Source organism: Primulina eburnea, chromosome 8, assembly GCF_022965805.1.
Source record: "Primulina eburnea isolate SZY01 chromosome 8, ASM2296580v1, whole genome shotgun sequence".
Lineage (NCBI taxonomy): Eukaryota > Viridiplantae > Streptophyta > Magnoliopsida > Lamiales > Gesneriaceae > Primulina > Primulina eburnea.
Genome location: NC_133108.1, coordinates 36,896,059 through 36,921,864, shown reverse-complemented (window position 1 = coordinate 36,921,864; position 25,806 = coordinate 36,896,059). Strand labels below are relative to the sequence as shown.

General features: G+C 35.5%; 3 protein-coding genes and 1 long non-coding RNA gene across 5 annotated transcripts; 3 read left to right on the top strand and 1 right to left on the bottom strand.

The window, feature by feature from the left end:
• The first annotated feature begins 1,212 nt into the window (after positions 1-1,212).
• LOC140839233 (serine/threonine-protein phosphatase 7 long form homolog) lies at positions 1,213-2,517 on the top strand. The gene is made up of 6 exons (XM_073205872.1): positions 1,213-1,560; positions 1,657-1,788; positions 1,882-2,012; positions 2,085-2,172; positions 2,258-2,389; positions 2,506-2,517. Exons 1-6 carry the CDS (start codon positions 1,213-1,215, stop codon positions 2,515-2,517), a joined length of 843 nt encoding a protein of 280 aa, XP_073061973.1.
• Positions 2,518-3,872: 1,355 nt separating this feature from the next.
• Positions 3,873-4,946, bottom strand: LOC140839232 (uncharacterized). Its single transcript, XM_073205871.1, has one exon. The coding sequence runs from the start codon at positions 4,944-4,946 to the stop codon at positions 3,873-3,875; it is 1,074 nt and encodes a 357-aa protein (XP_073061972.1).
• A 5,319-nt stretch (positions 4,947-10,265) lies between these two features.
• LOC140839231 (uncharacterized) lies at positions 10,266-10,718 on the top strand. The gene has a single exon (XM_073205870.1). The coding sequence runs from the start codon at positions 10,266-10,268 to the stop codon at positions 10,716-10,718; it is 453 nt and encodes a 150-aa protein (XP_073061971.1).
• Positions 10,719-15,682: 4,964 nt separating this feature from the next.
• On the top strand, positions 15,683-17,419 carry LOC140839500 (uncharacterized). 2 transcript variants are annotated; one of them, XR_012119737.1, is made up of 4 exons: positions 15,683-15,743; positions 15,900-15,974; positions 16,177-16,292; positions 16,732-17,419. It is a non-coding gene; the product is annotated as an uncharacterized lncRNA (long non-coding RNA). The 2 variants fall into 2 exon arrangements; XR_012119736.1 differs by having other exon boundaries at positions 15,692-15,974.
• Positions 17,420-25,806: the final 8,387 nt, after the last annotated feature.

The following is a 25,806-nucleotide window of genomic DNA, read 5'->3' as shown; positions in this document are numbered from 1 at the left end:
ATAATACAATTTAAGATGTTAAAATTTTTTAATGATGACAAATATTAATGTTAAAACGGATACGAATGCCTTGAAAAATTATAGTAATCAAAATTTAATTGTTGAATATTAACTAGTTTGGAGAATTAGGATATTAAATATAATTTAGATACAATCTGATAAATTTTAAAAACTTTTTTTATTCAATTAGTTTTCAGTAGAATGAAAATTTTGAGCAAATTAAAAATAATTTTGTGATATTAATTAAATTTTAAGTATAAAAATGTTTATAAATATTATAAAATAAAAATCTTGTAGCAAATTTTAACCGACATTTGAATTATAATTTAACTTTTTTTTGTCATATATTTATCAGTATATGAATATTTATCAGTATATGATTTTTCTAACTAAATATCTATTCATTATTATATATCCTTTCTAAACATAATAAATATAAATTGTATAAATAGTCAAAAAGATATTAGTATTTATAATACAAAATTTTTCTAAGATCAAATAATTATTTATAATCTTTTTTAAAAAAAATTCTATCAAAATCGATTGAGAGAAATGTTTTATAATTACAAAGCTTTTAATGATAAGTTTGAAAAAAATAAATTGGTTATACGAAATAAATACTAATTTGATATACATATATACGTGAAAATTTTCTAATAGTAAACTTTTCATTAATAATATTAAAAATATTGTTTATATATTTAAAATATTAAATAGTATACTCATTTTTTTGTATCATAAATGATAATATTCAAATATTTTTAAGTAAATATATATAAAAAATATTATAGCATTTTTCTCATAACATAAATATACTGAACTTTCCTAAAATAAATTTAATTTTTGTACACTTAAAAAATATATTAATTGTAAAAATATAACAAAATAATGTTTTATTAGCTTTTTGGACTTAAAAAAATATTGTAATTTTAAAAATATAATTATAAATTTGTATTATTATTTCTATTTTTTTGAAGGAATATTATTATTTCTAATTAATAATAAATTATTCTTGTTATTTTTTACAAGATGGGGGCATATATCAAACCGGTCGACCCTAGTGTCCTTCACTTGCAGGAGACTCATATCTCAAGAACAATATCAAGCGATAACATCGATACCATTTCAGAAGTCAGACGATCGGATAACCGAATTTCGAAACTTTATAGTTATGGCTTAATTCACAATCGTGTTCTGACCCTCTTGAATGAGATGGGGTTATATGGTGTTCTCCGATGTGGCTTTCGACCTATTGATAACCATCTAATTACAGCTTTAGTTGAGAGGTGGAGACGTGAGACTCATACATTCCACCTACGTGTTGGTGAGGCCACCGTCACACTCCAGGATGTTGAAATAATATGTGGTTTGAATATTAAGGGTCAACCTGTAACGGGAACCGGCATGAGTCACACAGCTGAAGAATGGCGTAAAAAATGTGTCGAGTTACTAGGTTTTGCACCCACTGCATCTTTAGTGACTGGAGGACGCTTATCGATATCTGTTTTAGACACACACTGCATAGAAAATCAGATTGACAACGACAGTTCAGACTTGGAGGTGGTGCAATAGACTCGATGTATTGCCCTGATGGTAATTGGAGGATGCATGTTCCCTGATTCTCGTGGTGGTGTTGTGAGTCTTATGTATTTGCAGCTACTTCTTAATATTCTACGGGCGAGTAGGTATAGTTGGGGAAGCGGTGTATTATCCTTCCTGTATCGCGAGTTATGTAAATCATCAATTATAGGGAGGAAAATAATTTGTGGGCCTTTGTTGATCTTACAGGTAGCTTTATTATATTGTCTATAATAATTTCACAATTTTTGTAAGCCAAAAATAATTTGTAGGCCTTTGTTAATGGTGCTTTCTTTAATGCAGGTTTGGGCATGGAGCATGATGACATCGCTTAGTCCTGATGTACATGGTTTTTGCCATATTGTTCCTGCAGCCCCCGATGTAAATGATAACGACTATGATACAATTCTTCCAATTGCTCCTTATGGTGCAAGGTAAATTTTTTCAAATCAATTTAGCATTTGAGTTACAAAAATATTTGAAATTACTTTTGTTTGTTTGTTTAGGTGGGCTCGTCATTTTAGTCATACTCATACATCTACCCACTCAGTACGTATTATACGTGAGATACTTTATCTTATGGAAGATGGTCAGGTGTTTATCAATCAATATTCATCAATATTAATACTAACATTCAATTAACACTCATATTGATTTTACATTTTTTTATTAATTGCAGTTTAATTGGACTGTTTACAATTTCGAAGCGCTCGATGTGCAAGCATTCATCACAGGACATCAAGGGGAAATATGGCGATGTGTATGCCCTCTAATTTGTTTTGATATTGTGGAAATGTACCGTTCAAATCGGGTGTTGCGTCAATTTGGAATGCGACAACGAATTCCAGAACCCGCAACTGATGGGGATGATCTACACAACTTGTCCCGAGTAGGACATCGTAATTTTGATTGGAAAGAATTTCATAGTGGTCTGATTGAGATATGGAAAAATAAGGAAACACATATCGTGGAGAATATGCTCGTCTCTGGACACATGATGGTGGACTATCAATATAAGAAATGGTACGACAACATCACTATACGATTCATTTCTCCAAATAGCGAAGGAATTGGTTACTTCAGTGGACAAGCATATTTCCGAGCCATTGTGGTTAGTGTTAATGCAAATTTATCAAAGTAAATTATTTGTACTTATTTTCTAATGTTTTCTTAATTGATATGATTTGTGCTACATAGGACGAGGAAGCAACCACACTCACAAATCAATTCAGAGGGCTTAGCGTACATGAACAATCGAGGGAGGCACTTGAGGAAGCCATTCAAGATGATTGGAGAATTGGTTCACATCTTCGTGATGCACTGAATAAGGTATCTAATGAAGAAGAAGTGCAACATGATATACCACGTAGAAATTCGTTTCAAAATCGTGAGGAATGTAGCCGTCGTCGACGACGTGAATCGGGTTCTAGTAGCTCATCTGGTTCACAGCAACATCGTAGACCACATGGATTCGATGTCACTGCCACTTCACATGGACATTGCATGCGTGGGTTATCACGTGGTCATGACATGTCTGGAACGTCACATAGACCATCAACAATGTCTAATGTTGACTATCGCCCATCAATGCAATACGGTTTTCACACTCCGTACGTTGCTAACAGTGTTATCATTCACTGATCTACTAAATTCTGACCATCGACAGTTTGATGATGAAGTGCGCTCGTTTAATCATGAAGTGCGTCCAAACTATTTGACTTCACCGATTCCATTCCATGGATTTTCTGCCACATCATCTGCTAATGATCCATATGGTTTAAACAGAGAACACAATACGGAGACAGAACATAATACGGATATGGAAGCAGAACAGTTGAACTTGCGAAGAAGTCTACGAGTGCGTATACCACGTGGTTGTGGCACTAGCCATTTCTATTACTACTAGTATTAGTATATCCTCTATGCATGTCGATTTCATATTCTCGTCAATTGTAGTTTGTTGTTTTATTTTGGTATTTGTATTTTGGATGTGTTATGATATTTTTATTTGAAAATAATATGATATATCGGTGCATATAACATGATATAAATTTATATCATATTTTTATTTCATATTTTTATACTTATATAAATCATATAACATGATATAAATTTATTGACAGAATAAAATATCAATAGTCAAAGTAAAAAATCAAACATCAATTACAGCCAAAATAACAACTACAATTATTTAAAAACTGTTGATATTACACATTCGTAATACACGTAACCACACTTCACTTGCAACACAAATCTTAATATTATTATGATAAACAACACATGAAACTCCATTGTTATGATGTACCACCACGTGCATAAGCATGTCTCTCTCTTGTTGTTGGTCGATCCATCTCATTATGTATCCTTGATGTTCTATGTCTACCAGCTCTTCGTTTTTCACGTCGACATTGGTTATGGTTTAATTCAAATTCAGCGTCATCCCAATATCCTTCATCTGGTATTGGGATAAATTTTCCTTCATATGTTTTAACGTATCGGTGCATACTAAAACACGGCTGCATTAATTCCATCGGGTCCAAACCGTACCACTTTGCTGTACATATGGCATGAGAGCAAGGTATTCCGAAAATTGTCCATTTTCCGCAAGAGCAATCACGAGTACTCAAGTTAACAACTTGTACATGTTCATTATGTCCTAGTCGTCCTCGTGTTACTACAGATGCAGATTTGTCACTGATTTCGTATCTGCTAACACTGTGATTGCTTGATTTGATTGACCATTTCTCGTATTTGTGGAATGCAAAATCAGGCCACGGTTGGTTGTTTGCCACCATATAGGTAATTCTTTCCTTACGATCGAAGAAATATTTTACACAACGTCCAATTGTTAACTGCACAATTGCTGAAATAGGAAGACGTCTTGCACCCTTCAACACACCATTCAAACACTCGGACATATTTGTCGTCATCACACCACGACGCCATCCACCATCATGGGCCATCGTCCACTTCTCACGTGGAATCCCACACAAATATCGATACGCATTCGGGTTAAGGTTTTTAATTGCATCCATTGTGGCATCAAACTTACGTATCTGATGTTGAGTGCCCCCTCGCCAACAAAGATCTTTCAAATGAACATTCTTAAACTGATTGTTGAAGTTTGAGCATACATGGCAGAAACAAAAACGATGTACTCCACGAGGAGGTTTGAAATCTGGTACATCATCCACAGCGTTTACAATAGTCCGATGCCTATCAGAGATAAGACATATACCTCTAGCCCCACGAATGACATGTTTGCTTAGATTATCAAGAAACCATTTCCATGAGTCGTACGTCTCTTCATCAACAATCGAAAAAGCCAATGGCAACACCTGATTGTTTGCATCCAATCCCACTGCCATCAACATTTTTTACTTGTACTTGGTATATAAGTGGGTTCCGTCAATGCTAATAACCGTACGACAATGTTCAAACCCATCTATGCACGGTCTGAATGCCCAAAACACATAGTTCAAAATCTTCACTGTTGGGTTATACGTATCAATATGGTTCCACTCAACGATAGAGCCTGGATTGTGCTTCACGAGGGCGCCCATATATCTCGGTAGTCGTCGAACAGAACTTTCCCATGTTCCATAAACATTCTCAACAGATCGCCTCAAGCTATGCCATGCCTTGTGATACGAAATATTGTACCCAAATTTGTCCTTAATCAGTTGCATTACATATTTGATTTCGTATGAAGGGTCACAACGAACTATACCCACAAGAGTGTTTGCCACCATGTTCATGTCCATGTTATGATGGTCAAGGCCGACATGACTAGAGATACACGTATGTGACCCTCCATACTTAGTGATTTTCCAATAGCCCGACTTCACCTTGAGCGATGCTCGAAGACCCCAATGACATGGCATAGTTGAAGACTTATTTTTGCAGCAAACTTTCCAGAACGTCGGTGAGCTTTGGACGACACGGTACTCACGTCGTGCGACCCTAACAGAGTAGTCCTTGACAGTGGCAATCAGTTCTTTTTTGTCTTTGAATATCATGTTGATGCACAAATCGCCTCTTTCAGGGTTGTAAAAGGTCGTGCGACTTGCATATGGGAGATCTGTAGAATCTGGAATTTGCTCATCGTACACTTGGCTGAAAAATGGTGGATCTTCACAGATTATCGACCTATCCGCTTGAATATTGTCAGGCACCGTACCTTGCCTCCATGCTTGAGATGATGTACCCTAATTTGGAACTTGTGAATAACCGACATCACGTTCAAATGCATTATTACCATCATTTTCATCGACATTACCATCTCCAAAATCGTTGGAAGGTGAATCTTCATCAATATCCTCATCGTGGTAACTATCCATAAAGAAATCACATCTCGTTTGTTCATCATATGATGTGTACAGAGTAATTTCATACGGATTACACCTTCTTCTTGCACTAGACTCCCATCTACGCCCATCATCTGCCCATGGAATGGTTTGTTCAACCACATGATTATTCACATATCGATCCCAATTATTTGGCTGTTCATCTTCACCCACAACAACATTTGAAGTGCCTCCTCCATCATCGAAGCCCATTGTACTAAATCCTTGTGTAATACATGGGATGTAGGCTTCTAGAGCATTGGAACAAACATTATTTTGTACCGACTCAGACTCAATATACAAATGTAAACACCACAGGTCAATCTGAGATGTCATAAAATGTAAATTATCGTCATCTTCGATACAAAGTTGAAACTCTATTCTATGCGTCATCTCCATGTAGGCATATTTGGCTGCCAACTTCAACATAAATTCCTTGCTGTTAATATTTAACTTTTTATACAATCTCTTCATCAAATCAGAATAAGTTATGGAACATGGTACCATCATCATCTTCACAGCAGGCTTGCTGTATTCCACAGTTCCTTGTTGTGCAACTACATAACCATTGACATATAACGCCACTGATATAGTGTCCATTTTCTGTGTTACGTGAATATAATTATAATTAATCACAACACAACATATGTTATAAAACTATGAAATTCTGAATAAATTAACCATGATCGTAAAGTGATTGATTTTAGAGGAAAGAAAAAGTTCATTTTAATAAATTAAACATTGTCGTCATTTTATTAAATATATCACACACAACATATAAATAATACAATATCAACAATAAGATAATCATGTAGAATTAATAAGCATCTATAAAATTTCACTTACAGAGTATAGAAAACAAAAATACTTCGTCTAACTTTGCAAATTAAGTTTAAACAAAGAGATAAATTAGTATTTGTAAAATCAAGTTTTTTAATAAAAATCACATACCTGAAATTTAATAAAAATCACAAAATTATTTCTCATTTAGTCAAAATTTTCATTATATTTAAAGTGATGGATTTTAGAGAAAAAAAAAACAAGTTTTTTTTTAATAAATTAACCATTGCACTCATTTTCTTTAAACAATATTACACACTACATATAAATAATACAATATCAACAATAAGAAAATCATGTAGAAAATAATAAACATCTATAAAAGCTTCACTTATAGATCATAGGAGAAAAAAATGCTTCATCTAACTTGTTCGGATTTTTTTACAGAGCACCAAAATTTATTTTAAATAAAGAGATAAATTAGTACATGTAAATAAAATTGAAACAAAATGTTGAAGAAAAAATACCTTTATATATAACCAACATTCAGCTATAAAATACACTACCACATCATCGCCAAATGCATCTTTATCAATTTCAATACGAATGAATTATTATTCATGTAAGTTATACATATATAGTGGGAAGAAAGCATAAAAAAAACAAAAGAGGATTCAATGAATATATTTCAATCAGACATTTGTCCCGGAATTCGCGGTGGTTACTGTAGCGATCAAGGAGTCGGGTTCTTAAACCCCGACTCCTCGAAAAACACAATTAGCAGAGACCCCGACTCCTCAATGAAGCGGGGTTACAAACCCCACCTTATCATATTTTTTTAAAATTTTAAAATCTGTTATATTTCTAATTTTTTTTTTAATTTATAATATTTATTTAAAAAGCCCTTAGATCTTGCACTCCAAAGTCGCGAGTCAAACATCATATGTAATATCACCATTTTCCCAAGATAGAAATTGTAACTATCACCAGCAAACCTGTCTTCTTCCCGCCGTTTATTCTAAGTCTAACCTAGGGAGTTCGATCCTGCAAATGGAACTAAATTAAATAGACACTCGGGACATTGAAATTTTCATGACATGATCCAAGAAACCTCCAACTGCAAACAATACACATTGAATTTTTAATACATAATTATCTGTTTCTGGAAAATACAGGCAGGGATTGGTTCTTGTTTTCTGGATTCCATATTCACGATCTATATATAAATAGAGCTCTTGAGTTAACTTTTATGTATTCCCATCTTCTAGAATTTGATTTACTTCACTAAGAATAGTCTCTTGAGAAAATGAATATCAAAGCTTTCATTTTTCTGGCTACCCTTTGCGCAGTTCTTCTCATCTCATCTGTCGCAAATCAAGATGAGAAAAAGTGTAAGTAAAAGCGTCGTTAAATCTTAATTTTTTCAGTAGCCTCTACTGTTGAGAACTTGGTCTTTGTAGCTCTTGAACTAAATACAAGTAAATCAACTCGCCTATATATATTTCTACACTACAGAAGAGTGTCTTAAATTTGATTTCATGAGATCTATGGTAATATTATTTAATTTGCTAACTCTGAATAGTAACTCAGACAAAAATATAAAAAAATCTAGGTTGCTTTTTGAATCTTTGACTTATTAGTACTGTTCGTTTCAACACAGCTCCTGCAGGCTGCCTTTCTGCACTATCAGTTTATGTATAACAATTCAGTATATTTTTCCTATTTAGTTTAGCTATATTGCGAGTTATACTCAGTGTTGATATGAGTATCTTGTACCTCGTGGATGCAGCTGAGGAAGCAAGTCAAGCAGGTGATCAGAAGTGGTATGGCGGTGGGGGATATTGGGGTGGACGTGGAGGAGGATATGGTGGCGGCGGATATTGGGGTGGGCGTGGAGGAGGATATGGTGGTGGAGGATGGGGTCCATGGGAAGGAGGCGGCGGCGGATGGGGTGGTGGCGGCGGCGGCGGCGGATGGGGCGGAGGAGGAAGGTGCCGGTGGGGCTGCTGTGGTCAGAATTACCATGGAGGGTACTGTAGGTGCTGCTACACTGCACAAGAAGCTCTAGCCTACATGCAAAATGAAGCGAAGCCTTGAATAGTACTGCATGAACATGTGATTCCGTGCATGTAAAATACAAATAATGCGCATGGATTAAATAATAGCTAGGAATTAAAATAAAAATAACGTTGACAATAAGATCTTTGAACGTCAATCTTTATAATCAGGGTTTTTATTTGTGTTTGCAATGAAAATTCTTGATTTACAAATGAACCCATAGGTTCTCCCATACACAGCTTGAATTTGAATTAATGTCACTTTCCTTTATTCATTTTTCTCTTTTGAGCTCCAGACCTATATTGAAGAGACTTCTCCAGTTTCCTTTTTTCGTCTCTCCCAAATGTCGAGTAAATTTTATTATTCTAATGTTAATATCGATATCTCTATCAGAAATCAAATATCAAAATAATTTCATCAAGTTATATGGGTATCTTTCAAAGATCTCAAATGAAATTGTAGGCCTCCCGAGTTATAAAAAATGATTTAAATTTACTCTCAATTTTCTAATCAAATATCATATTTTGTAACAGCAAATTTCACAAAAATGAATGTTCTCAATCGAGTAACAGATCTTGAAAATTAATGGAGTTGAACTTGAAAATCTTTCCTCGAACGATCTCAGGCTCGAACACTACTATCTCAGGCTCAAAGAAATTCAATGGACTCTATTTTCCGACAAAATAACTACGCTATTGAAGAAGATAAACTTATGTGTCATGTTTATCTTGACATTTTGCAAATCCTATCATCGTTATAAACCAATCCAAATATCGATTTTGGAGTCGTATTGAAGAAGCTTTCAATGCCGGCAAATCGAATAACATTTGCCGAGTGGCTTGGAGATCTCAGGCTCGAAAAGTACTAATTTTCTATATGGGTTGGAGATGAAATATTTGGTGCATAAATTTCACTATTTTAAAATCGAATTGCTTTAAAATAGAATTTTGGATTGGAGAAGACCGAGAATTTGGTGCTAAATGTTGATTTGTTTCATTTATGAAATTAGTAGCATAAAACCAAAAGGCAATGACAAAATAGCCACCACCCTGCCGCCGTCCTCCGTTCCCTCTGCCACCGCATCCCCATCTTTCCTCGATATTTTTCCTTAACTCCGATTATTTAGAGCCCAGTTCACTTCGGCATCATCAACAGAATTGGATATTGCTGGAACCGTCCGCTCCACTTTAGTCGCTCCCCCTCCTTCGAACTTGGGTACTTCACAGAAACAGAGAGAAACTGGATAAAAAACAGCCTTGTAGAGCATTTTATTGAATATTATATAAAAAGCAATTGAGAAACATGCTTCTATAAGGGAACCACGTTTTAGTATTTCTTATTCTCATTTTTGATATGCTTTATTTTACCTTTCTCATATATAATGTAAGTTACCTTCAGGCTCGATTAAGAAAAATAATAATGAAAGGTTTTTCTTCTTTTCTACCCAACTGTGTCTCTTGTTCCTAAATGGTATCAGAGCAATAAAGGTGCACATGCCTCCCCATGGCGAAGGAAAATCAAGCAAATCAGGCTCCAAATCATGCGACGATTGGATCGGGAAATCACATTGCTATTAACAATTCCGACAGTCCATTTTTTTTGCTGAATGATGATCATCCTAGCTTGATTCTTGTCTCGCATCCGCTTTCTGGAAGAAATTACAACACATGGAACCGAGAGATGTCCATGGCGCTTACAACAAAAAATAAGCACGGTTTCGTGGATAATTCAATTCAATGTCCACATCTGGACGATCTCTTTTTTGGAGCTTGGCTACGCTGCAATTCCATGGTGATTTCGTGGATTTTTAACTCTGTTGATAAGGAAATAGCTAATAGCTTGATGTACTTACTGACTGCCTATGAAAGATGGATTGACTCACGCAATAGGTTCCACCATAGCAATGCACAACGAATTTTTCAGGTTAAGAAGCTGTTGAGTGGATTGCGCCGATAGACATGTCAAAACGGATTGACGGGGCGGGCCAGCCTGCAACTCGTCGCAACCAGCCATTAGGCGGGGCGGGGTGGGGCGGGCCAGCCTGCCATTTCGGCGGGCCTCTAAATGGTCAACCCAGTCCAACCCGCCTTGGGCCGCGGGTTAGGCGGGCCGACCCGCTTATTTTTTTTAAGAAAAAAATGCTAAACAATATCGCAGTAAACACAAGAAAAATATATTTCAGTCATTTCATAAAATACTTAAAAATATTGAAATAAGAAATTAAGAAAGCCTACAACATAATCCATAAAAAGTAAAGTGTTTAAACCAAACATGAAGATTGAGACATGTAAGAGAACATAAGTCGAGGAAAGATACGGTTGTAAATTTTAAAAATGTTATGTATTCAACAATACACATAATTAGCAAACCTCCGTCGGGTCCACAAAATTTCACTGCAACTCTTCGGATTTCAAACGAAACCGCTCTTGGGTTCACAAACAACTGTTATGCTTAAAAATAATTTTAAGATTCATGAATACAATTTACATGAATTTATTCTCTTTTGTTTTCTTTATATATATCTATAAATTTCTCTATTTTTATTTTTTTATGTATATTTATTCTAAGAGCAAATTATCAATATATTTGTTTTAAGACATGGAGGCGCATGAAACTTATCTAATTTTTACTTAAAACTTAAACCCTCCCCGTTTGGGCCCGACCTGTCTTGACCCGAAACCCAAACGGGCTCAACCCATTTGGTCCGCCTCCAAACGGGCTGCTATTTTATCAACCCAACCCGTTCAATTTTTATAGTGGGACGGGTCGATCCGATGGGCCTAACCCAATTTGACAAGTCTATATATGCACCAAGGATCGATGGATGTGATTACTTACTACACTCGCTTAAGGACACTCTGGGACGATTTTAAGGACTTCCAACTAGTTTCCTTGTTCAATTGTGGCTCAATGAAAGATTGGATGAATTTTCAGAATTAAGAATGTGTTATGCAATTTTTAGTGGGTTTGAATGAGTCATATGCTCAAATTCGCGCAAAAAATCCTAATAATGGATCCTATCCCTATCATTTCAAAGACCTTCTCATTGGTTGTGCAAGAGGAGAGACAACTCTCCATACAACAAGAGAGTATTTCTTTCCAAATTGATTCAAATACACCAGTGTCACGCTCACCGAATGTCGCTGCTGTTAAGTCCTTCTTGAATGTCAAAGGGAACAAGTATGATAAGCTTGTGTGCTCTCACTGTGATGGGGTTTGACATACTGTGGATAAGTGTTATAAATTACATGGTTATCCACCTAGTCATTCTAAGTACAAGAGCAAACAATATCCAAGCAAAGCACATGCAAACCAGGCTCGTGGACTTACAAACGACTTAGCTTCCAGCACTTGGGAGACTTCATTGAATCAAGAGCAATGCAATCAACTTATTATAATCATAAGTTCTCAGCTTCAGCATAATCCTGGATCCACTACGACTCCACAACACAATGAGCCTTCGGTTTCGTGCTTCAATGGTATATATTCCTTGTCCTTTGATTCTGGTTTACTGTCACAGAGAAGCTGGGTATTAGACAATGGAGCAACACATCATCTTTGATGTTCGTTGTACTCTTTCCACTCTTATACAAGTTTTCGCTCCACATTCACACTACCTAATGGCCTCACAATACATGTTTCACATATTGGAACCGTATGCTTATCAATGCATTTGGTGTTGCATAATATCTTTTTTGTCCCATAATTATGTTTTAATTTACTCTCAGTTAGTTCCATCATCACCATCACAATTCCGTGAGTCCATTCGCTCACGCCGCCCTATCACTACCCCCAACTCACTTTCGTGATTACCAGTGTTATGCCACTACCTCTACTGGCCTCTCTTAATCCATCGCCCACCCATTATCCTCTGTTCTCACTTCAAACAGGCTGTCACAACAACATTGGGCTTTTATTCATAACATATCTTCCATCATTGAACCACAAACATTTGCTCAAGCTGTTGTCCAGCCGGAATGGAGATAGGCTATGGATGAAGAATTACAAGCACTCGAACGTAATGCTACATGGTCCATTGTTTCTTTGTAGTTTCCTATAAATGGGTATACAAGGCCAAGTTTCAGGCCAATGGCTCACAAAGAACGGTATAAAGCTCACCTTGTTGCCAAATGGTTTACACATCATGAGGGTATTGATTATTTCGAAATTTTTTCTCCCATTGCTAAACTTGTGACAATCAAAACTTTATTAGCCGTGGCAAATGCCCGTGGATGGTGTTTGATACAGCTTGATGTCAAAAATGTTTTCTACATGGTTACCTACATGAGGAAGTCTATATGTCATTGCCTCTCGGATAACAACGACAAGGGGAGCCTTTACCATCACAGCTAGTGTGTAGATTGCACAAGTAATTGGATCGCTTTAAGCAAGCCTCGCGTCAGTGGTTCGAAATATTATCATCCATTCTTCTTCAGATTGGTTTTACTCAGTCACTTGCTGATAGTTCATTGTTTGTTCGAGCTCAGAGCAGCATATTTCTGGCCTTACTTGTATACGTCGATGACATTGTCATTGCCACCAACAGTGAAGAAGAAGCTGTCAATGTAAAAGTCTTCCTGAATGGCCAGTTCAAACTAAAAGATTTGGGCAACGTAAAATACTTTCTTGGCATTGAGGTTGCGCGATCTACTCGGGGCATTTCCATTTGTCAGTGTCATTATGCTCTTCAACTCCTCATTGATTCAGGTATGCTTGGGGGCAAGCCTCGTTCCACTTCTATGGATTTTGGTTCTCAAATGAGTCAAGAGGACAATGCCTTGCTCGAAGATTATTCTCAGTATAAAAGAATTATTGGTAGACTCATATATCTCACACTCGCCCAGATTTGCCATATGCCGTTAACAAATTGAGTCAATATGTTGCCAAGCCTAGACTAGCACATCTAGTTGTGGTGTACAACGTACTTTGATACATCAAAGGGACCGTTGGTCAAGGGTTATTCTATGCCTCCTCTAATGACCTTCCAATTAATTCCTTCTCTAATTCCATTGGGTAGCATGCCCTGACACTCGTAGACTTGTTACCGATTTTGTGTGTTCCTTGAAGATTCTTTGGTATCCTGGAAACCCAAGAAACAACAGACGGTCTCTCGATCATCTTCAGAAGCGGAATATCGAGCCATGGCTAGTGTTACCTATGAGATAGTGTGGATCATTTCACTCCTCAAGGACGCAACTGGAAAACACGCTTCTATAAGAGAACCACGTTTTAGTATTTCTTATTCTCATTTTTTATATGCTTATTTTACATTTCTCATATATATTGTAAGTTGCCTTCAAGTGCGATTAAGAAATATAATAATGAAAAGTTTTTCTTCTTTTCTCCCCAACTGTCTCTTGTTCCTAATACATTTTATCACTTCAGCAGTTATCCTTTGTATGCAATCTTTGGTACATGTTCGTTTATTGTTTTTCAAGAAGATAAGAAGTTTTGTTTTATAATTTAAATTGTTGCCTCAAAGTGGTAAGGGACTGTTGGATGTTTTAGGTTGCAAGATCATTTGGCTTCGAAGAGATTGATTTTCCAGTTCTAGAATCAGAACCATTGTTCTTATGGAAAGCTGGGGAGGAGATCAGACACCATGTATATTTTTTGTTTGTGCATTTATTTTGCACCATTCAATTTATAGAAAGATGTGGATATGAAATGGAGCAATGATGACCAAATGCAAGTAAAACTGGAAGGTGACACTCAAGTATCTTATTTTTCTTTATGGATTAAGTTTTACTGCTTTGAAGATCGGCGAAAGCCAAGAGTTGAATTAAGGCCAGAACTTACTCCTTCTTTGTTAAGGCTTGTGTTACAGAAATGTAAGTTATAATACAACATTATTTAGCAAATCTAAGTTTTTGGTACCATGACTAATTTTTAACTTTTATGTAAAATGTCCAAAGAATATTTGTGTGTATGTACTGATTTTTGTATCCAGGTACAGGTTCCAGATTTTGATCTCCATCTTTTTTTCTGTTCAAAAAATATGTTTCCCTTCAGCTACGATGGTTTAATATTGGACAGTGCTGGCGGTATGAGCGAATGACCAGAGGTAATCGTCACAATATTTATCAATGGAACATGGATATTATCGGTGTACCAGATGTCACATTATGTCTATTGAGTTTATTGTGTTTTCTATGATTATCCATTTCATTGAAATTCACATACACACACCGTCAAATCCTTACTTCAGAGCCTTGAAGAAAATTTGGACTTACCATTTTTTGTGTCTTACTTTATTTGATTGGCTGCTCAAAATAACTCTCTGATTATGTGAACTTGTCAAACTCTTTCAAGAAGTTTCCAAGCACCTATTGTCATTTATACAAGCTTTTTTTCATCATATTGTAAAGTAAATCTAGCATCATTGCTTGCATAACTCAGTCGACTGTAAGTGTGGCTAGTTTTGAAGTGCATGTAGATAGGTTCAGCCTCACTCCAGCTAAAAGTTTTGGCTGAATTAAACCTAATATATGAAATATGATTGAGCTAACTTTGAGCTGTACTTGATTTGTAGCTTGCAAAATGTGGGAGTATAAAATGAGGATTACTCTTTTTTTATTCCGACGTGATATGCTTTTTACCATGGAAGTAAAACAATATATTTTTTTGAACAATTTTACTTAAAATTGTCCTCTGTTTTAAGAACAGTTTCTTCTGTTCCGACATCATGTTACAATCACAAATTTCATTCACACTTCTTTTTTATCATTTTGAGGTAGAGATGAAGGTATCACTATACTACTTCATAATCGCTTTTACCTACATTTTTTATCTGTACGAAACATGTGAAATGGTGACCATGTACATATACATGTTGGCAGTTCTACACCTTTATTTTCGTGTTATTGAAAAGTTTGTAATTTTGTGAGTGCTATTTTTTTAGGCTGAAGCAGAGGTGATTTTTTCTTTTTCAAGTGCATTGGCATCATAGCATCAGATGGGCTTAAAGTTTCTAGTTGAAAGGTGTGAGATACTTTACAATTTGTATGCTTGTTTTATCATACTAGTAGTTCATGATATTGAAATCAAGGGAAGTTGCTAATATAATGTTTCAACTTTAGTACATGAGGGAGCATTGGTATATGTTCTCTATTTTGTCATTTGTTTGGCTATCTATAGGTTTTTCAAGAAGTACTGACACACTATTCCATACCAGAAAGTTAGTTTGGTAGGGTTTGTGTTATTACAGATAAGGTTATAGCTCGACAATGTTGCATTTAATCATCATTAGTAGCCATTTACCAGTTAAAATAATCAGTGCCAATGCTTCATTCTTCCTCCTGTCTTGATCTGTCCACATGATCTCTCTAATTTGACGTTTATGCTAAATAATGTTCCTTTGTTTTCTCTGGTTTATGTTTCTTCTTATTGGTTTACTATTTTTTGTTTATATCAGATTGAAAAGATTTCAATTGATGATATCGAGAAGGAGTGGAGATCTATTGAGTTATCAGACGAAGTTTTTGAGGAACTATTGGAAATCCTCAGTAAAATCTTTTCCAAATATGGAAGGTTATCATTGCTTATGAACTCTATCGCTATAGCGACTTTTGATAATTTGTGGTTAGGAAAGTTTGTTGCCAATAAATCGGTAGGAAAGAGGAAGGAAAACTCTTGTTTATATCTTTTCTGGCTATGTTATAGTAACGATGACCACATCATCTGACTTGAAATGGATTTTTTTTATAATTTTGAAAAGAGTGAATCTTTTCTTAACTACAATGTAATGTTCTGAAAATCCCATACATTGTATAAGAATGTGATGCTAGTATCCTTATTTAGGTACTATGACTATCGATGTCATGTTTTGACTGGTACAAGTTTACTTGAATTAATATATTTTTTTTGTATGTTTGTGTAGAGCATGCACACTTATATTTCAGTTATTCTCCAAAGAAGAATTATCATAACAAATTATTAATATCTTCTCATCATGGTTAAACTGCTGTAGAGAAACTTGGGGATTCAGTGGAAGAAATTGCTGAACCGAAGAAACTATTTTCACTAGCTGAGAACTGCAGTTTCTCTGAGTGGATTCAAGTTGATGCGTCCGTTGTACTTGTCTTGGCCTAATATACTGGAATTTGTTTGAGGCAAAATTCCATAGATTCAGCTTATGTTCATAAATAAATGCAGGGCTGTAGATATTCCGTTTAAAGGGTGTAAATACGTGTCTAACTTTCTGTATCTGGTTTATGTTTGTACAATACTTAGTTATAGAGATTTTATTTTCCCTTGATAATTTTGCAGAGTATTCAAAAGGGTAGCAAGAATAAATGCTCGAAGGCTTGTACTGGTAGGGAACGATGAGTGGCAAAAAGGAATGGTTAAAGTAAAGATTCTTGAATCTGAGGAACAGTTCGTGGTTAAAGTCAATGAACTTGAGTACAAAATTATAGATCTTGATGAATGGAGTATACCGGGAAAAACTCAGCTGCCATAGTGTCGGAGTCACCTTCACGATGATTGGAATTTTAGTATCCAAAGGTTTCTGCACTTGTTCTACACTATAATTTCAAATTTCAAAGCCTTTGGACTAGTCCATGAATTTATATGAATTTTTGAAGGAAACACAAAATCAAGCTCCACAAAGTTTTGGGATGGTTATCTTTAATTTTAATGCTCCTGGATTTCCATCATGCACACTATTTTTGAACTTATGCATAGAAAGGAAAATGTTAAACATAATGCCTACCTAGTATGTTCAAGGTTCAATCAATGGCCAGAAACAGTAGAGCAAGTTTCCTTTTTTGGGCCGGAAATACCCATATTCAACCAGCCTGAAATACACGATCTAGATAGAATGAGTTTAAAATTAGAAAAAAAACTTTGTATACAAAAGTTATACCATTTTAAAAAATACACTTACTGTGAAAATTTCAGAATTTTTGGAATTAATTTTGAATTATTATGATTTTGTTACTAATTCTAAAGTGTGTCCAAGTACCAAATTTAATCAAAATCTGAACTTAGACAAATTAATTATCTAGGAATATTACTAACATATGAAGTATCATGAAATTGATGAATATAGAAATATTGAAGCAATTGGAATATTAAAGAAAATCACTGAGTAAGATAGGAAGCTGGTGTTTATTATTGATTTTATTTAAGATGACATGTTTGGCATTTGGTCTGCAATTTATCGTAACTCTCTCAACCATTAAAATTTTCATACACTGCAATGTTTTGAATAAATTGAGCTATATATGATCACCATGAATTATTTGACTGCCTAGTGTATTTGATTGTTGTTAAAATAAATGAGATATAATTGAAACGAACGACTGAACGGAGCCGGGACAATGATCATCATATCAGATTTCTAGTTCATTGGACACCGTGGCTTAGGACCGGAAAGTGAGTCCAATGAACGAGTTCAATTCTGGGTATATGGTTCATTAGAACAATGTGATTTGGGTCCTGAATAATAAGTTCAACTTGGCTCGTACTAATCAATTGTGCAGATTCTACATGAGTATGTGGAGAAAAGTGCTACACCAAATAATGGTGGGAGCCACCTCTTTAGCTTGCATATCTATTCTAGAATGGGGACAATCATGACATAATACTTCATTTCTCTTTCATTGTCTAACCTATTGATCAAAGTTGGGATATCATTATGATTCATTTGTTACATATATATATGACGACTGGATTATTACCTCAATAAGTTTTCAAAGACTTAACCTTTGTTTCTTCCATTTACTTTAAATTTCAGATACAGGGGAACCGGAGCCACAACCAGAGGAAATCAAACAATGTGTTAACTAGTAAATTGTATTGTCCTGCATTGTAAAATAAAATAAAGTATGATTGTGTAGAAAAGCGTTCGTTTGACGACATACTATGAATTTAAATAAATTGTAGTAACGCTTCCGCAATTATGTTTATATTGAATTCATATTATAACTATATTATAATTTACTTTACATTATATTATACGTTCAATATTTGGGGCCCACAAGATTAGGGTCAACTGGTCTAGCATTTTGTTTAAGACCTTCAATGAGATGACCAAGGCAAATGGTCAATCTGAAGGGTTCAGACTACATATATGTTATTTGCTTAGATTGATAAAGGTGAATTTTGACATTTTTGAGCATGTGCATCCAAAGAAATGGTTCAATGTTGTGACTGTTAATGAGCCTATGGAATAGAAAAATATAATTGTTGCAGAATCATTGCACGTCAAGACAGGTGCTGAGCAAGATGCTCATAAGCAGAAGAAAGCACTAGCTAGGGCACCAGTGAAGAGAAAGATGGTCTATTCTAGATCGACGATGTCGCTTTAAACAAGTTTTTGTTAATCCTTTGACTCCTGCATCTAAACAGTCGGATGCTGCTGATCCAAAGTGGTCTAAGGGCGATAAGCATCCCAAGAAAAAGAAGATCAAGTTGGTGTCCAAGGTGATAGAACCGGAGAAGGTTCCAAAAGTCCAGCCGACTCGACAAAAGGCTGACATTTTCATTTCTGATGGTGATATCCCTTTTACCACTATGTTCCCAGCGTCGGACCCCAAGGACAAAGGCAAAGGGAATATGCAACCACCAACCAAGCCTTCAGCAATTCCTACTGTGGTTCAGATAGATGTCACTTTGACATTGTCTCAAGTATTGAAGGTCGTGACCAAGAAAGTGAAGTTGTATGACAAATGGTTTGAAACTGCACCCTGTCCTGTTCAAAACCATCATTTGAGGGAGAATCTTCTACGGCTGATAATTATTCAAAAGCAGAACAATTTTGATCCCACGAGCATCACAACTCCTGATGATTATACATTCATCTCACAGTTGGAGTTCAATGTTCTGACCATCGCCTTCAAAATTCCAAATAACTGAAAGGTGTTTTAGATGTCCAAGCTACTTCTTGTCAAGACAATCAAAGTCTACACCAGTGAATCACTTGCCATGCTCAATGATATGAGTATGGAAGAAAAAGAAGTGACCGAGGAAGAATGGAAAGCCAAAGGAGTTGAATAAGTTGTCCCGGATCATACTACTTTCAACTGGTTGCATACCGACGGTTACCCTTGTCACGCCCCGAGACCGGGGTTAGTCGACACCGGCGTTGTTCAACAATCACATAATCGTCAAACAACAAGCCTCGTAGTTCAGTATAAACCAAAACCAGTCTATTTCATAAATAACTCAAAATAATCTTGTCTTACAGTGATAAATTCCAAAACGAAATAAAATGTGCGGAAGCAGTGTACAACTTGAATCGAAACTTAGGAAGAACATAAGCGAGAAATCTTCATAACTCAAGACTTCCTCACCAACTCCAAAGCATGTCTTATTTCATCCTCGTCTACTTGATCTTCATTCTTATCTGGGGAGAAATGTAAGGGGTGAGTGTTTGGGAAACACTCAGCAAGTGGGGGCCGATCGATTACCACAAATACATATAAATATAATTTAAAACCCATATTGCAAACTGATTTTTCAAAACATAGTATCTTATATCAGATCAGAATCGGAATCGAAGTGCGAAACAGAGATTATCAGACAATTCAGAACAGAACGAATCAGAACAAATGAAAACACTGTTATTCATCTCGTTATCCATGGTCAAATTGTCCCCAATATGTTAGTCCTCTAAGGGATGAGGCCAAAACACAGTTTTATACCCACTGATGGGGGCCGAAACACAGTTTTATACCCACTGATGAGGGCCGAAACACAGTTTTATACCCACTGATGGGGGCCGGAACACAGTTTTATACCCACTGATGAGGGCCGAAACACAGTTTTATACCCACTGATGGGGGCCATATATAATTTACAATCGTCGTTCCATATCCCACTCGAATCATAACAGTGCACCACAAAATCAGATGTATCAAACAACATTTATCGGAATTTTTGAATGAACTCAGCAGAATCAAAGAACATTGGAAATAGAAGAACATATCGTACATCGATCGAGATTTTATAAAATATATAATAGCATTTTTCGAAGATGATTTGACACACATAGACGCATGTCATGAAATACTTATACAAAGTTTAAGTTACAAAGAAATACATATCAAAAGCCCACTTACCTGATTTCGTTTGGATTAAGGCGCTAGAAGGACATGCTAAAAGAACTTCGTTCGAACAAGGTTGCGGTAGAGCTTCGACTAGGCTGCTGCAAAATGCTAAATTTCGAATTCTTGAAATTATGGGGAGGGAGTTTGCTTCTTATATAGGCTTGAATAATCAACTATAAAGGTAAACCCGGATCACTCCAAGAATGTCGCTGATTGCTTAATCAACGTGATGATTGCACTTTTCTCTCCCGAATGAACGTGGCCTCTTCTTGATTCAAGATACACACCCGAGATTCATGCTGTAATGGTGAGTGATTTTGGCTCCCTTAAGTGCAAATGGAGAGTGATTTTGGGCTGCATGAATCTCCTCCAAGATTGGTGTCCTTCCATATTGCACGGTCTTCACATTTGATACCACTTAAATGTCATTACTCATGGTCAATAACCTCCTCTTAATAACACCTATTCATGGCCATTAGCATCATATTTAAAATGCCTATTAATGATCATTAACCTCTTCTTAATTATCATTATTTTTCTTTTAATATAGCTAGTTTAATGGTTCATTTGTTGTGGTTTAGTTTAGTCATTAAGAATAGTGATAAAAGGTAAATAATGAGGGAAAAATGATTATATGAATTTCCAAGATTATGATTGCATGGAACGCGAATAATGTTGTGCCAAAAATGAGCTGAAATTTCCTATGACATATATCGATTTTCTCGTTGCAAGATTTCGGGTTTTCACATCCCTCCCTCCTTATTAGAAGTTTCGTCCTCGAAACTTGAGTTAACTCGATGTAGATATGAAATGATTGATAAATTCAAAATTTAAATCCATGTTGAATAATCTATGGTTCGAGTTCAATTGATTCAAGGAAAAATTAAACTTGAATTCTATAATACGAAGACGATAGGTTTCAAAACACAAGTAGTTAGATGTAAAAAAAAAATATGGACAAGGGTGTCCTTATTCCAAAAGACTTATGGGAGCTTAATCTAATCAATAATGTTTCCGTCTCCTAACTCCTCGTTAGCTTCTTCTCCTTGTGCATTTAGTGGTTGTTGCTCATGCTCGAGTGCAATTTGCTGGTTGGCGATTTCTACACTCAAGTTTTGGTTGTTGAGCTCAAGTTGTTGCACATAGTTGTCCATTTCATGACGATAGACATTGAACTCATGTTGAAGTTGGTCACAAAACCACTTCTTAGCGTGATAGTGGTGGCACCAAGCTTCGGAGGTGGCAAACATTTGTTGACCATACTTTTGCGACTCTTGCAACTCTTCTTTGTAAACTTTGAGTTGCTTCTCCGCAAATTTCTTGTCGAAAGTGAGTTGTCTCCCTTCTACTTGAAGGTGATCCCTAGCTTTCTTCAACTTCTCTTTGTCATAAAGCAAACTTGTGATGGTACCCCTAAGTTGCTCGATTTCGAGCTCGAGTTCCCTAACGGTCTTGGCTTGCGTCGTCATTTGCTAACACGAAATTTAGAATCTTGCTTGAAGGGGGGAACGAAAATATGAGAGGATTGTGATTTTTTTTTTTTTTGTGAGTGACTTTCTTCATCTATGAGGAGATAGTTATATAGCTATTTTGGAGAAGATGTAAGGTAACAATTTTTTTAAGGCCATTGATTCATTTTAATTTGTACTTAATTGTGTGCCAAATTCTAGGTCAATGAATGTCTCACGTTTCTATAATAAATAAAAAAAAAAATTTAATTGCATGACAATGATCATGGGATGAAATTTTCGAAATTTGAGCTAAGAAGAATTCAAAATTTCAAAAATTTAGGTGAATGTGATGGCTAAATTCTAGTGTTTAAGGTAGCTTTCCAAATTTAGAGATCGATAATGATGTTACAAAAATTGAAGGTAGGTAAAAGATGAGGCTTGATTAAAGGATGCATCATTGAATGAACAATTTTTGAACAATATATGAAAATTCTAAAATATAGGTAGGATTGTATAGGGACAAGTAGATGAATAAATAAAATTTTAAAAAGAGACATGATATATGATCTACCCAAGAAATGTATTATAATTTTAGTTATTAATAAGTAATTGACAAAATAAAAATTGGGATGCGAATGGTTCCTGTGTTCAAGAAGAATTAGATTAGATATTGAAGGCCGAAAGGTGATATGTTCAATCAATTACATTGATATGTACGTGAATTGATTTGATTGCAATTAATTCTATTAAACAAAAAATTAGTAATAGTTTAAGACCATACTAAAAAAAATGAAAATTTATTATTTGACATTAAAAATATAATTGGGAATGATGTTTCAAATCAAGACCATATATTCAAGTCAAGAACATAAATTTATATGTTCACATAAATTTGCTTAAAATCCTAAATATAATTTTTTTTTTTAACTCTATTAAAATTTAGTCATGACCTCCACACTTAAAAGTCAATCTAACTTAAACTCAAAAATTAAAATCTCAAATTTTCTATTGACCTATTAATATAAAGACTAGTCCCAAATCGATTTCATATAAATCTCAAAAAGCATATCTTAAATTTTTTTTTTTTTTTTTGAAACATGCCTATGCATATGGATATTAAATTTCCGGTGACGAATCGATGGAATATTCAAAAAAAAAAAGTCAGAATATTTTCATATGAATTAAAAATAATTCATGAGGATCAAGGAACAATTGGCAGGATAGGATTTCAATTTTCTACGCAGAGTTGTAAGTTCTACGAGAATTTCAAAAATTGGCAAAAACCGAGCGTTGTTACGAGGGGCGTATGAAGCTATTTCCTGAAAAACAATGGAAGGCTTACAAAATGATAAGGTCATCAAACAGTAAATGTCAGAGTCATCTCATTCGAGTTTTGATTCAAAAAGAGTTCCAAGATAAAAAATTCGAGAATTGACGTATGGTTTGAAGATTATACATCGAGGACGGTCCAGAATAATTAATGGAATCGAATTTTTGAGTTTCCTATGGGAAGTCACAATTTTCGAATAAAAAACGTTGGGGTGGATATGAATGACTAAGTTTTTGTCAAAATCTAACTTCATCAAAATTTGTCCATTGAAATCCCCAGCCGGATTATGAACCTGGCGGCTCTGATACCACTTAAATGTCACGCCCCGAGACCGGGGTTAGTCGACACCGGCGTTGTTCAACAATCACATAATCGTCAAACAACAAGCCTCGTAGTTCAGTATAAACCAAAACCAGTCTATTTCATAAATAACTCAAAATAATCTTGTCTTACAGTGATAAATTCCAAAACGAAATAAAATGTGCGGAAGCAGTGTACAACTTGAATCGAAACTTAGGAAGAACATAAGCGAGAAATCTTCATATCTCAAGACTTCCTCACCAACTCCAAAGCATGTCTTATTTCATCCTCGTCTACTTGATCTTCATTCTTATCTGGGGAGAAATGTAAGGGGTGAGTGTTTGAGAAACACTCAGCAAGTGGGGGCCGATCGATTACCACAAATACATATAAATATAATTTAAAACCCATATTGCAAACTGATTTTTTTCAAAACGTAGTATCTTATATCAGATCAGTATCGGAATCGAAGTGCGAAACAGAGATTATCAGACAATTCAGAACAGAACGAATCAGAACAAATGAAAACACTGTTATTCATCTCGTTATCCATGGTCAAATTGTCCCCAATATGTTAGTCCTCTAAGGGATGAGGCCAAAACACAGTTTTATACCCACTGATGGGGGCCGAAACACAGTTTTATACCCACTGATGAGGGCCGAAACACAGTTTTATACCCACTGATGGGGGCCGGAACACAGTTTTATACCCACTGATGAGGGCCGAAACACAGTTTTATACCCACTGATGGGGGCCATATATAATTTACAATCGTCGTTCCATATCCCACTCGAATCATAACAGTGCACCACAAAATCAGATGTATCAAACAACATTTATCGGAATTTTTGAATGAACTCAGCAGAATCAAAGAACATTGGAAATAGAAGAACATATCGTACATCGATCGAGATTTTATAAAATATATAATAGCATTTTCCGAAGATGATTTGACACACATAGACGCATGTCATGAAATACTTATACAAAGTTTAAGTTACAAAGAAATACATATCAAAAGCCCACTTACCTGATTTCGTTTGGATTAAGGCGCTAGAAGGACATGCTAAAAGAACTTCGTTCGAACAAGGTTGCGGTAGAGCTTCGACTAGGCTGCTGCAAAATGCTAAATTTCGAATTCTTGAAATTATGGGGAGGGAGTTTGCTTCTTATATAGGCTTGAATAATCAACTATAAAGGTAAACCCGGATCACTCCAAGAATGTCGCTGATTGCTTAATCAACGTGATGATTGCACTTTTCTCTCCCGAATGAACGTGGCCTCTTCTTGATTCAAGATACACACCCGAGATTCATGCTGTAATGGTGAGTGATTTTGGCTCCCTTAAGTGCAAATGGAGAGTGATTTTGGGCTGCATGAATCTCCTCCAAGATTGGTGTCCTTCCATATTGCACGGTCTTCACATTTGATACCACTTAAATGTCATTACTCATGGTCATTAACCTCCTCTTAATAACACCTATTCATGGCCATTAGCATCATATTTAAAATGCCTATTAATGATCATTAACCTCTTCTTAATTATCATTATTTTTCTTTTAATATAGCTAGTTTAATGGTTCATTTGTTGTGGTTTAGTTTAGTCATTAAGAATAGTGATAAAAGGTAAATAATGAGGGAAAAATGATTATATGAATTTCCAAGATTATGATTGCATGGAACGCGAATAATGTTGTGCCAAAAATGAGCTGAAATTTCCTATGACATATATCGATTTTCTCGTTGCAAGATTTCGGGTTTTCACAACCCTTCCACTGCGATTTGGTTGAAATATCCATTGTCTTTGAAGCTAAGCAAGTGGCACTTGAAGAACCCTCTTCAACCACTACAAACCATGCAACCACTAATCTTACTTCAACCATTGGGGGAACCCAACCAGAGATATATC